The sequence below is a fragment of the Lolium perenne genome, chromosome 4, assembly GCF_019359855.2.
Source record: "Lolium perenne isolate Kyuss_39 chromosome 4, Kyuss_2.0, whole genome shotgun sequence".
NCBI classification, from domain to species: domain Eukaryota; kingdom Viridiplantae; phylum Streptophyta; class Magnoliopsida; order Poales; family Poaceae; genus Lolium; species Lolium perenne.
The window spans coordinates 190,251,422-190,263,780 of record NC_067247.2 but is presented as its reverse complement, the minus strand read 5'-3'; the positions used below and the strand labels follow the sequence as shown (position 1 = coordinate 190,263,780).

At 41.1% G+C, this 12,359-nt stretch overlaps 2 protein-coding genes across 2 annotated transcripts; both read left to right on the top strand.

The window, feature by feature from the left end:
- Positions 1 to 1,475: 1,475 nt before the first annotated feature.
- On the top strand, positions 1,476 to 5,330 carry LOC127295355 (uncharacterized). Its single transcript, XM_051325296.2, has 9 exons — positions 1,476 to 1,628; positions 2,207 to 2,374; positions 2,467 to 2,796; positions 2,893 to 3,127; positions 3,553 to 3,699; positions 3,784 to 3,908; positions 4,033 to 4,237; positions 4,574 to 4,821; positions 4,932 to 5,330. Exons 2-9 carry the CDS (start codon positions 2,268 to 2,270, stop codon positions 5,098 to 5,100), a joined length of 1,566 nt encoding a protein of 521 aa, XP_051181256.1. The 5' UTR covers positions 1,476 to 1,628; positions 2,207 to 2,267; the 3' UTR covers positions 5,101 to 5,330.
- A 481-nt stretch (positions 5,331 to 5,811) lies between these two features.
- LOC127295356 (vacuolar protein sorting-associated protein 26A) lies at positions 5,812 to 10,695 on the top strand. The gene is made up of 11 exons (XM_051325297.2): positions 5,812 to 5,979; positions 6,110 to 6,184; positions 6,290 to 6,364; positions 6,456 to 6,528; positions 6,830 to 6,874; positions 7,281 to 7,392; positions 7,516 to 7,582; positions 7,815 to 7,859; positions 9,530 to 9,585; positions 9,691 to 9,866; positions 10,080 to 10,695. Exons 1-11 carry the CDS (start codon positions 5,977 to 5,979, stop codon positions 10,265 to 10,267), a joined length of 915 nt encoding a protein of 304 aa, XP_051181257.1. The 5' UTR covers positions 5,812 to 5,976; the 3' UTR covers positions 10,268 to 10,695.
- The last annotated feature ends 1,664 nt before the right edge of the window (positions 10,696 to 12,359 follow it).

Sequence of the window (12,359 nt, the reverse complement as noted above, 5' to 3'; positions counted from 1 at the left end):
CTTCTTACATGATCGAGAATAGTTTGTGGTGATAGCTAATATAACAAACTAACTCCGCTTTACATCTTAGACATCATTTTTATTACTTGGAGCATCTCCAGTAGCCCTAAAGCAGTGCCTCTAGGAGTAAAATAGGGTCTCCACTATTTTTTTGGCCCAAAATAATTGCTTCAACTTTAGGGGTTCCCTATATTTCTGAGCCCTATTTGTTTAATCTCTTTTTTTGACACAAATCCTCTATGTTTTTACACTTGTTTAACATCGTAATAATTCAAACTATAATATTTCCAACTCATAGATTTCAACCATACTCAAACCCAATGTAAGCAAAAGGTGGCATGTGAAAAATCACATATCAACAGCTACAACTCATGTATGAACAATTTGACAAACTATTTCAGTCTTGACATATGCATTCGATGTCAATTGGCAGCGGATAGACGAATGCATTTGCATCACAATAGTCAAAAAAATTATCACCAAATTCAAATATGCATTTCAACATATTATAAATTACTTGGTAGCAATTTCACATACCAATCCATACATTGAATTAAGTCATTCATATATCCATTCATCATTTGTTCACACATGCATTAGAAACAAAAAATAATTTACCTTCACAACATTGGGCAAGGTGGCGGTATATATGAGGACGAGGATGAGACACACCGGAGGGACAAAGGATGGGGAGGAGGAGGAGAGCCATGGAGGTAAGGCTTACACAGGAGGCTCTAAACGAGGACGCGGCAGGAGCATGGTGGTGGTCGAGCAGGTGTGTTTTTATCGAACCGCCTAAAGAGGACATAGAGAAACCAAAACACCATTAACACCTTGACGTTAATCATAAATGGCACGCTAGGAACGGGGTGTAGCCAAAAGACCTTTACTTGACACTAAGTCACCTCTACCGTCGAAACACTATTGCCAAGAGGATATAAAAGTAACACAAATCGACACGTAATGCAACCGACCTACCAGCGGCTACAAGGCTGACAGGGTTAAGCGGACCTCCATAGACGAACCTCTTTTATCGGATGTCCCCGAAGGGACTCCATAGACTAACATCGTGGATAGCAAAACCCTCAAATTCCATATATGAGCAGTTGCATATATGGGCCGAGAAGGTTTGATCCAACGTGGAAGTCGACATCAGTGCCGTCCAGGCCCAAAGCCTACCAACCCGGATAGCCTATTGCTGTCGCCAAGGGAAGGAATAATCCCAGGCAAGGCCCACGTCGGCGCTCGTGTCCACAGAAACAAAGCTTACAAGGCCTCCTTAACGATAACGCTGCCTCCTCCTCGCGTGGACCAGTACCCACCACTTCACACCGTAGACCGTATCCTTTGACCCCTCTCGCCCACACCAAAATGTGCCAACGGTTCACGGGCGATTCCGTAGACCAGGTGCACTCAGATGCTCCTCTCTTTTTTTTTTTCATTTTGCACATACAAGTCGCTGTTGCAGTAGTAGTACAGTAGCATCTTCTTCAGTAAAAGACGAGGAATAATTAGCGGGCACCATTGGATTCAACGAGTAGCAATTTTGTTCCAGGCTGGAGCAATCCGTGCGGGGCGGATCCCGAATCCGCAACCTGCGGTTGGAGTCTCTGCTACCTCCTGCCCCCGTAAGCTGATTACTGTATCTTTGTTTGCTTTGCTTTTCCCCCTTTGATTTCTGGGCTATTGTTGTCCATCCACTGATGGAAGCGAGCCTTAGGTTTAGTTTCTTCCGTAAGAAGGCTGTCCATCGCTGCGGCATCTTTACTGGACTTTTTTATCTGAGGATTCTCATTTAGTTTAGCAGTCTTGAAATGTGTGTGCTCTCTCTTTTGGATCCACCGGTGTGGTCTAGTGTGATGTGGAAGACCTAGTGCGGTTTGGGGGGAGAAGATGGAAGATTTAGGGTCCTTGTCATCAGTGCGTCTGCCAGGACCCGTTGTGCCCCAGCTTGTCGCCGGCGAGAAAAGAATAGACTTTGCCCCGGCAGACTGGCGGCCTATTGTTTGCGGGCTTGTGGCTGCAATGGAACTGAAATTAACTTTTGGAAAGGGTGGCCTATTTCCTTAGCATTATCTGTCCATGATTTATTTTCAATCAACAAACAGGGCTAACCGCCCCTGTTCCATTTTTTTTTTTGTAGAAAACGAAAAATTAGATGTTCCCTGGGATCACTAAAATTTATCACTCGTTTTCGTTGTTGCAGGTGGGAAGCATACTTGTCCACCTTTGTGATGCATTGAGCAAGAGCTAGGAATTCTGTTGTAATGGCCGAGTGCTCTTTGGCAACACTGAGAGGCCAGTATCGAGGGGGATGGAGCCGGTCCAGCGGTAAACTCTCCCCAAAAAACATATCAATAAGGATATCTAAGAGGTAGCATTACTCTTCAGTTTTAGTGATACACTAATATGGATCACCTGGATTTGCTGGCTTATGTTTCATCTGTGTGTTTTATGTATTTGTAGGAACTGCATTCACAACATTCACCTTCCTCGTCTGCCAAAATTCAATTCAGCGGAAGAACGGAAAAGTGGCGCATTTACCTCTTTTAATTTTCACGGACAGAGTTACAAGCTGAGGACTGAAGTTAGATGTTATTTCTTTCAGTCGCTGATGGGTTCGGAGAGTTTGATCTCGCCGAACCTCATGTTGCTTTCCGATGAAGCGCTTCTTACTATCAGCATTATTTTCGCCTATTTGGCTGGAGTCACACCCTCTCGACCGACAGCTCCCCGCACCACAAGTCCCAGTGCTAACCAACCTCTTGCAGAACCAATCTCCTCTGATTCTGGTAGGTAAGAGTAGCTGCTTTAGTACCACTTCTATATGTAAAAGGCATTTGCTTAGCAGGAATGATGCTTAGTAACACAGGTTTCCTCTGCAATTCCTAGGAATGTAGAACAGTTGCTTGACAAGACTACGGGGTTCGACCCCAACGATACATGGAGTGAAGTGAGAGCTAAACTTTCTGAAGCCTTAGAAGCAAATGGTCAAGATGCCAGTTTTGATAGAAGAGAGGATGGGCTCAGGAATGATAGGAAAAACTATCCTTTGAGTATGCTTGCAATTCATGGTGGTCCCAGGTTGCGGCTTCTTCTGATCACATTTCAACTTCTCGAAATGGAGGCAAGAAGTGCACCATAAATATTTTTCATAATTTTTCTGGTATTATTACTGAATACTGAAGTTTTTTTTTTCAAGGAACCAATACCGAGGATTGTCCATGCATACTCTTCTCCTAGTTTAGATAAGCTAGTAGACAGTAGCTGAGCTATCTTCTACTAAAATAGCAAATTGGTGATACTCTCGTCCTGTAGGTTTTTATTGGCCAAGTAGCATAAAACTCCATGATATATCATTGTTTTCTTGATAATGAACTATATGACTGAAACCACTATGTCTGTGCACCAGAGTTTCTAGAGTGAACTGCAGTTGATATTAAGATTTCCTTTTTTGTTCATGTAGCATTTCACCCAGTTATTTTGGAACATTACTGTGTGTTTGACATTTTCGTATACTAAGATGCTATAAGCTGGTCTGACCTCATGCAGGCAAGAAATATATCTGGAAGTTTTGAACTCTTAGATGGGATCAGGTGGTCGGAAGTGTCAATTTGTTTAATAGATAGCTTGATTGAACCAGCATTTATGAAATGGATTGAAGATGAGCAAGCCTTGGAAAAGGGCAAGATCGATAAGGTATCTTCAGTTTGGGCTGCCCTCAGTTTCTCCATATTGGCTGTCCCTCCAACTGTCTGATTTTTATTCCTTTTTCTGTTCCAGGAGCTTATGATGGTGATTAGTAGAAAAATAAAGGAGGATGATGGGATCTTAAAGAGATTCACCAGATTAGGGAAAGCTGAGCTCTATTTGGATCTTCTCTTTTTCATAAGATTCGGTTCTGCAAGGTACTATCTGTATGCCCTTCTTGATGCTTAGTCTTCTTCTGATTTTCAATTAATATCATATTTAAGAAGATAATAGCCCTTCATATGGTGCATAATTATATTCTTATTTTGTACATGTCTGCAGGTCTGACAGCTACTTTGATGCTAAATTTTTGGCTCAAAATGGAGCCAGAATTTTGGAGGACCTGGTTATTTTCTTAGCTGATGTGATTGCTAGTATTTATCTAGAGATTATGTCAGTTGATGGCGACATGCCTACTGAGGTTGTTGGCTCCAGCTTAGCTCTATGCTCTCTATCAACAAGACAACTTCAAAAGCAGCGTAACGAGGTAATAGTTCTGGGCTGGACAAGCTGCTGCTTCTCTTTTTACTTTTTTGTTCTGTATATTTCCCTGTTCCCATTGCCATATTTTTTACCTAATTAGCATTTGTAGTCACAAAGAAATATATTTGAGTGAACATTGAAGGTCATACATTAGTTATCTCATTCTTGGATTATGATTTGCACCTTTTCTCCTGTTATGATTTTTTTCATCTATAAGTTTTCAAGTTATGATGTGCCCCATTCAATACTATGGAGGTTTTCAAGGCTGCATCTGGATTCAAATATTCATGCACTTTCATGTTTTGATGATTGCATGCTAATCTATTTTATCTCTTTCAAGGTGGCAATTAATGGGTGGCTGCACCAGTATTTCGAGTCGGTTGTTTCAATGTACGAGGACAGGTTTGAGTTATATGTTCTAAGCAGAAGAACATGTGATAACCCAGTGGATAATCAGTCGGAGCGAACTAATTGGTTCAGGCTTGCATTTCAAAAGCCTTCCGCATCTAATCCCATGGATTATGTGTGCATAAGCCCATTTTCTCTTCCAGTGAGAAGGACGAAGGAGCTAAGAGCTTTGACTGGATGGTACTCCCTCCCTCCCTCTAAAAAGTTGTTGAAATACTTCACATGCAATTTGCATTAAGGGCTGTCGAATTTAAAATCTTATTAACGGTTGCCCTGTCATTTTGTTGCAGGAGGTATTACTACAGCCTGGTCTTGGAGTTATCAGATATCGCAATGCCTTTTGCAAGGGTGGTGGTCGCTAGGGTCAGCGCCGCTGTGTCCTACTTCTGGGTGTCCATGATTGGGAGATCTCTGGGACTGATTTTCTCTGGGATAAGACAATCGCTCGGCTGGAGATGAGATAGTGCTTCTTCAGTTTTCATTCTGACTCCTCCAAGCTCTCTATTCAGTTTTTTCAACTGTTAGGCTGTGCATTCAATCAACCTCTCAAAGATGACCGTTGTCTTGCGTTTTTGTTGTAGAGTTTCATTTGGGGTCATGTGTAAGGAGAGTATTCCATTTGTTATCATCATAACCTTGTCAGCTCAAATACCAGTGTTGCTCATTTTAAGGAGGAATATTCTCGATGAGCTCTGCCCGAAATGTTCAGTTGTTTCCTTCAAAAAAAAAAAATTGTTCAGTTGTTTTGGTCATTTTGATCTCTTGGGACAAGATCTTGATACCTTGGGGAAAATGTCATGCCCAGAAGCCAGAACATGGATTTGAATATAATGCATTTTCAAGCTACTCACTTTTTTTTTTCCTTTCAAGAAGGCAGTTACTCTTTTTTTTTTTGTAGAACAACAATCAAATTACTCGTAATGCCCAGGTTTTGTACAAGTAACACAAATGTAAAATAAATTTGACAAACAAGGTCACACAATGAATACCCTAAAAAAAACTGTCACAACATGATCACAAGCATCAATATTATCGTGTCGACTGGGCCACCTCGTCAGTACCTTGGATCCTCCCGGCTGATCCAGTGAATGGCTTGGATTTGTTCTGATCTACCAGATGGACGGTCCAAAATGCATCACAGGTCCCATACCCAGCCCAGTAGAAGCCAGCCCATGGAACTCTCTCTCACCTGAACCCCGACCCGGCAGTTGACGTCCAGCTGCAACAAGTCCCTCCGTCAGAGACGCCGGCGATCTCCCCCCCTCCGGCGACGGACACCATCCTCGTCCACCTCCTCCGCGTCGCCCCCGTCTTGGTTTCTTCTCCGACGCCACCATGGTAAAAACCGCGATCATGTCCGATCTTGACCACCTGCTAGTACTTTCTTTATTCGTTCCCCTCCGAATTGGCATCTCTACCTCCTGAGATCGCGCTAGATCCCACTCTGATTCCTGCTGTTTCGGTCCAGAATTACATCATCGGCGCCTTCAAGCCTCCCTGCGACATCTTCGTCACCTTCTCCGATGAGAGGAGCCGGAAGCAGGTGCGGCGCTCCCTTCAGCTGCACGCACTTCGTGTTTGCGTCCCGTTCCACGAGTGGTCCTTGGGTTCTAGGACTCACTGTTGTCGTTGTGCTTCTTTCTTGCAGGTGCCGGTCAAGAAGGATAATGGGAAGACGGCGATGGTGCCGGCGTTCCAGAGCCTGGAGACGATAGCCGGGGAGGTACTGCCAGTGGTGTTCCTTGCCTTCTGTGTGTTTGCTCTAGTGTGTGCGCTCGATTATTGGCATGGAGTCGTGATTAAATGGTTTGCAGGTGTCGATAGCACCTGTTCCGGGTAAAAGGATTGAGCACATGGGTGTTAAGATTGAGCTGCTGGGTCAGATAGGTAAAGCTACATGCTATGCTACTCCCCCCAAATGCTTCCTTGCTGCTATCAGTTGTGACTTGTGAACATAAATGCTGTAGTATTGCATTACTCTCTTTGTAATTTACCTTGTCACTATCTGTTTGTAAGTGCTGCAAATGTTATCTTAAAATTTCATTGGCATGACAAAGTATGGGATTGCTGGAGAAACTGCAAAAAAGTTGCTCCTGAGCACTGATCTACTGCTAGTCTCACTTTAATACTTTAGGTCTTTCTACGTATCGAGTACTGACATTATTTTCTGTGATCATTTTTATTACAGAGTTGTATTTCGACAGAGGAAACTTCTATGACTTCACTTCATTGGGTAGGTTCTCTCTTGAAGTCCATCTTAAACATAGTACTGTATGATCGATAGGCAATAACCTTTTTGAGTGATATCCATGTACCTTACAAAATTCTTGTTGTCCGTTCATTTCCTTCTCTTTTGCTAGCACACTTCTGATTTTGCTAAACCATTAGTCACATTGTCAACAACTCCTAAAAACACTGTCGCGGAAGTTAACTGTGATGTTGCGTCTTCTGAACGAAATTTCTAATTGTCGTGTTACTGTCTAGTATATTCTGCTCATAATACCATTAATGAAGCGACCAATGTGTATTCATGTGATCCTCAAATTACTTATAGCTTACAGCCACTCTTTTTAAGTTAGCTTGTTATTTACATGTAAGCCCCATTTCGTCACCTGAAGTGCTGTTTTCTATATGTGCAGTGCGTGAGTTAGATGTTCCTGGTGAAATATATGAACGTAAGACATATCCATTTGAGTTTTCTACTGTTGAAATGCCATATGAGTCATACAATGGAACAAATGTCAGACTGAGGTAAGAAAGAAATACCAAAAAAACTTGTATTATGCTTTGCAAACTTCATAATAAGAACAGCTTTGCGTGCTGGACTATCTATGAAGACTGGACCGCATACTGATTATTCTCTTATACTTGCAGGTACATCCTGAAAGTAACGGTTGGTAGAAACTATGTTGGCAATATTGTCGAAAGTCGGGATTTCTGTGTAAGTATAGACTTTGTCCCATCGATCTTCTATGTGTGGCAGTCAGCTTAACTTTGGAAGGTCCAACTTGGACCATCATCATCTGATTATCTAATTCTGGTTATCTTAGAAAAATTGTAAATGTGACCTTTTCTTATATGCTCTTCAGTTGATCCATGAAAATGCATTTTAGGTTTTAGTACTTCATGTTCTCTGTGGATTATTTTAGTTAAGTTTATTTTCATATTTTCAGGTAAGAAACTATTCTCCTCTTCCTTCAATCAACAACAGTATCAAGGTTAGTCCTAGTAACTGGATGGCTCAACTTGTTCTAAAAGATTATGATAGTAACTGTATTTGTAAGGTTTGTTGAACTATGTTGTACTTGTGAAATTGATCAATTATGGTTTGGTCATGGTCTACTTATCGATTCATAGTATGATGGTGTTGCTTGTTCAAATTATTTTGATGCGCCATTTAGAAATGACAAAATAGAACTAGTAATATTAATCTCTGAAAGAGAGGAAGGGGTTCAGATCTTTCTAGCTTACCTGGTGAAATACTGAAGATGATGATATCACCAGTTCAGCTTCATTCTTGGAGTCACAGTGATCACTTGGTATCTTTACGATGGGTTTGATCTTTCTCAAAACAAAGTGCTTGCAGGCAGCAATGAATACCAAAAAAAGAAGGGGGGAAATGGTTATACTAGCGTGCAAGCAGTCCCCCAAGTAAATTTCTGTATTTTGCACTAGAGAATTCTAGTATTTTGTGTAAGGCATCCACTCTACCCAACCTAGAGGCCCACAGTTTCACACTTCTAGCCTGTTCGCAAAAATAAAATAAAATAAAATAAAATATTAAGGCCCATTGCCACACCTGGACTGTCCTAATCGTAGCAAGCTAGTACAAGGCACGAAGAGGTTACATGCCGCTCAATTTCTCTCCTCTCATAGATGCGGAAGATCCATACTGCAAGCTTAGCTATGCTCTATCTTGTTGGCTTCTTTCAAAATACCCCAGTTATTCTTATTTTCCATACTAGAAACAATGGTGCCAATTGTCTATTTAATCACTTGACTTCTAATCCAAATTACTGGCTTGGGGATTTTTCAGTGCAACCGCTAGCTAGTAGTACTAGGCAGGTTGTCCTCACAATCCAGTTACCTCCTTATAAATTGTTCTTTCTTCTAGGAAGGTATGCACATAATATTGTCTAGGATACATTAATAACCTGGAGTGTAAATGATTTTTTGTTCAAGGTGTTAAACATTATGAACCCCTCTGTCGAGGTAATTTATCTTTGTAGAAAAGAAACAATACTATGTATACTTGTATTTGTACTAAAATCTGGAAAACTTATTTTTCTACTAAAAGCCATAACGCTAGCAACTCTAATAATCCACTTCATGTGTTACCTAAGATTATTTTTTAGTGGTACTACTACTTCTTGGAGCACTATATATCTACAATTTACAATTTTACTGAATTTAAGTACGATCCATAACAAATTTACATCTTACACCGTGCATATGTAAAACATCGTGGTCTGTCAATTTTTCATTCTACTGATCTCTCAAGTGCAACTTCTAGCATTTGTTTATTTGTTAACGTATGGGCACGATAGACGGCGAGGGCTTGTGGGACCCATAGGGAAGCCCCCATGCCGCTGCTCCCATTAACTTTTGTCCTTCATCCGCCCCTGGTTCTGATGTTCATGTTCTCCATTTTGATTAAAAAAATTATCTACTAAAAGCTTGCGTCCCCATGCCTTTGCGGTGTTAATCAACCTGGTTGCTTGAGTACTTAGTCGATCTACTTTGATCAATGCAGCATCTAATAGTGGCAATGGTAGTCACTTCCCGACATCCTTGTTGGGTTCTTGCATCATTTATGTTGCTAATTATGCTAGAGTTACATGTATCAGACCATGGTCTTTGGTCCTTGAAATTGATCGTTGCTTTTCAGATGGAAGTTGGAATTGAAGATTGCTTGCATATTGAGTTCGAGTACAGCAAAAGCAAGTAAGTTCAGTACCATATGACAGTGTTGTAGTATGTTTTGCCTGTCACCCGTTTTGCATGCTCAGAGTACTGATCATCTTGCATGCGAAACATTACCTGGTGCAGGTACCATCTTAAGGATGTGATTGTTGGAAAGATCTATTTTCTTCTAGTCAGGATAAAGATAAAAAACATGGAGCTTGAGATTCGGCGTCGGGAATCAACAGGATCAGGTCCTAACACATATGTTGAGACTGAGACACTTGCGAAATTTGAGCTGATGGATGGTGCCCCAGTTAGAGGTACATTACACATTTTCCCACTGTTCCTATCCAGTTTTGCTAACTGCCCAGTCAAAAACTACCTGCTGACCACTTGGTTAGCTCCAAATCATTAAAGTGGAGACATAGAAACCTTAACTAGTGTCCGGTGCCTATCATGAACTCATATATATTTATGATTAAAGAGGTTCCCCTTACTTGGTGCTGAGGTTAACTTAAAAATCATTTTTACAGGAGAATCTATTCCGGTAAGGCTATTCTTGACGCCATATGAGCTAACCCCAACTTACCGCAACATAAACAACAAGTTCAGTGTCAAGTACTACCTCAACCTGGTCCTCGTGGACGAGGAAGACAGGAGATACTTCAAGCAGCAAGAGATCAACATGTTCCGCCTTGATGAAACCCCACAGCCTTCATAGACTCCTGCTGCGATCTAGGACTGGCCTGAGTTGTTTTGCGCAAGAGTCGGTAACTTGGCATGATGTCCCTTCCTGTATATAACTCTCCAGGAGAGCATGCAGTGCAGTTCCTGTGTACCATCCGTTGTCGCCTTTGTGACACCTTTTTACTCCAACCTGGTTAGGATACAACCATGGAAATGATGGTATTTCTGACTTTCTGCCATGATCTTTTTCGCGCTCTTCTGAAACGTTTGTTTTTCTTAGACGTGTGTGAGACAGTTTGGGATAACAGTGCCTGTTGCTATTTGTGCTTCATGGTGTTTTAGTTCATTTGAAGTCAATTATGATGTAGTAAAGATATCAATGATCAAAAAATAATAATTAGTAAGTACTAGTACTATTGTAATGTGTTTTGAAGTCAGAGATTGTAACATTTTGCATCACAACTTTTTTGCCGTTACTTATTGTTCTCGTTTCTGGTGTTCAGCATTGTAGTCTTGTATCTCAAACTCAGGCGAGATAGTCTGTGTTCCACGAATATCAGGTGACATAAAATCAAGAAATGTGAGATGTCCGATGGGTGTTCGTTGGGTTGGGTTACATATGATATGTGTCTGAATAAGACCTGTGCTTGATGCCTTGATTGCGGTTCGGGCATGGGTCCAGTAGAGCTCGACCTGATTAAGAACGAGTGTTGCCATCTCTAGATGTGAGCTGGATGATGTACTTGTGCTCGCCTTTGTCATACAATCTGCTATGACGATTAGTAGATGGCTAAAAGTCTGCCTACATGTGCTTAATTGCCTGCTGATAAACGATTTTATACAGATGCTAAAACTGTGGTAATGTGCTTGATGTAATAGCCTTTCGTTAAGGAAAAATTCAGGCATCATGCCATTTGATAAGCTAGCTAGAAATTAGAGTATTTCTTTACAGTGTCCGAATAATCATGGTATATCCACTGCCGACGTTATATCTAACTCATGGGTCTCTTGAATGCCGAGAGAGAAAACGATGTGGGCAATTCACATAGTTGCTCCTTCCAGATATCCAGGTGATCGTCTCATGGACCTGTGATAAAAATGCATGTGCTTGATGTAATAAACTTGTGCTTTATGTAAGACGCAATAATGTACTCCCTCATCCCAAATTAATTGGCTCAATTTTGTCTAGACACATATGTATCTAGACACATTTAAGTGTCCAAATACATGCTTATCTGGATAAAAGTGATTCAATTAGTTTAGGACAAGCACACCCACACCATCGATGGAAGTGAAATAAAAGGTTGTAACTAGGGAGGGGAAAGGAGCAGTTCTTGTGGGTTAAAGTACTTAAATTATTAGATTAGCTCCACAAAATGACCATTTAGGCAAAAGTGGATGTAGGTAAGGTCAGATGGTTCACACAGTTTTATAGACAATGCGGATTATCTACACCACACACATGTCTTTCTCTCCACCTCCCCCTCCTTCCACCCCCCTTTTCAAAGTTTCATGCATAGACCCAAAAGTTGTCCCTCCATGCCTATGATGTGGGTTTAGATTGGTCCAGTCTTCAAATTATGCCAACATGCACTAATCTATTTATCCGAAATATTGATTAACTCAACTTTATCTAGATATGTATGTATCTATACACTAAAATGGACATAGACATCTGTGTGTATATGTAAACAAAGTTGGGTCAGTTAATTTCAAATGAAGTAAATACACTAATCAGTATCATGAGCGTGTGTATATTGGTGCCAAGGTAGTTGCTCCCCTCCCCTTTAGCCATTCACACGAGTTCCACAATTAGGGTGCCTTCGGCGCATGTTCATTAACTAAATTATTATGTTTTGAACATGTGGATGTACTCATGTAGCAGTAGGTGTATTGGAGACTAGGAACATTGTGTTTTTTTTTGCGGGTAAGGGTGATGGACTACAGAGAGATGCATGTAACAGTGTTGAACATGTATACAGACTACAGAGAGATGATTGTTAAGTATTTTGTTTTCTGTAAGGGTGATGGACTGTTGGTGGTTAGCTTGACGTGTTAACACAGTTTATGAATTGGTTGAAACTGTCTTCGATCGGTTCTTATCAGGATTATTAATAAATTCAATA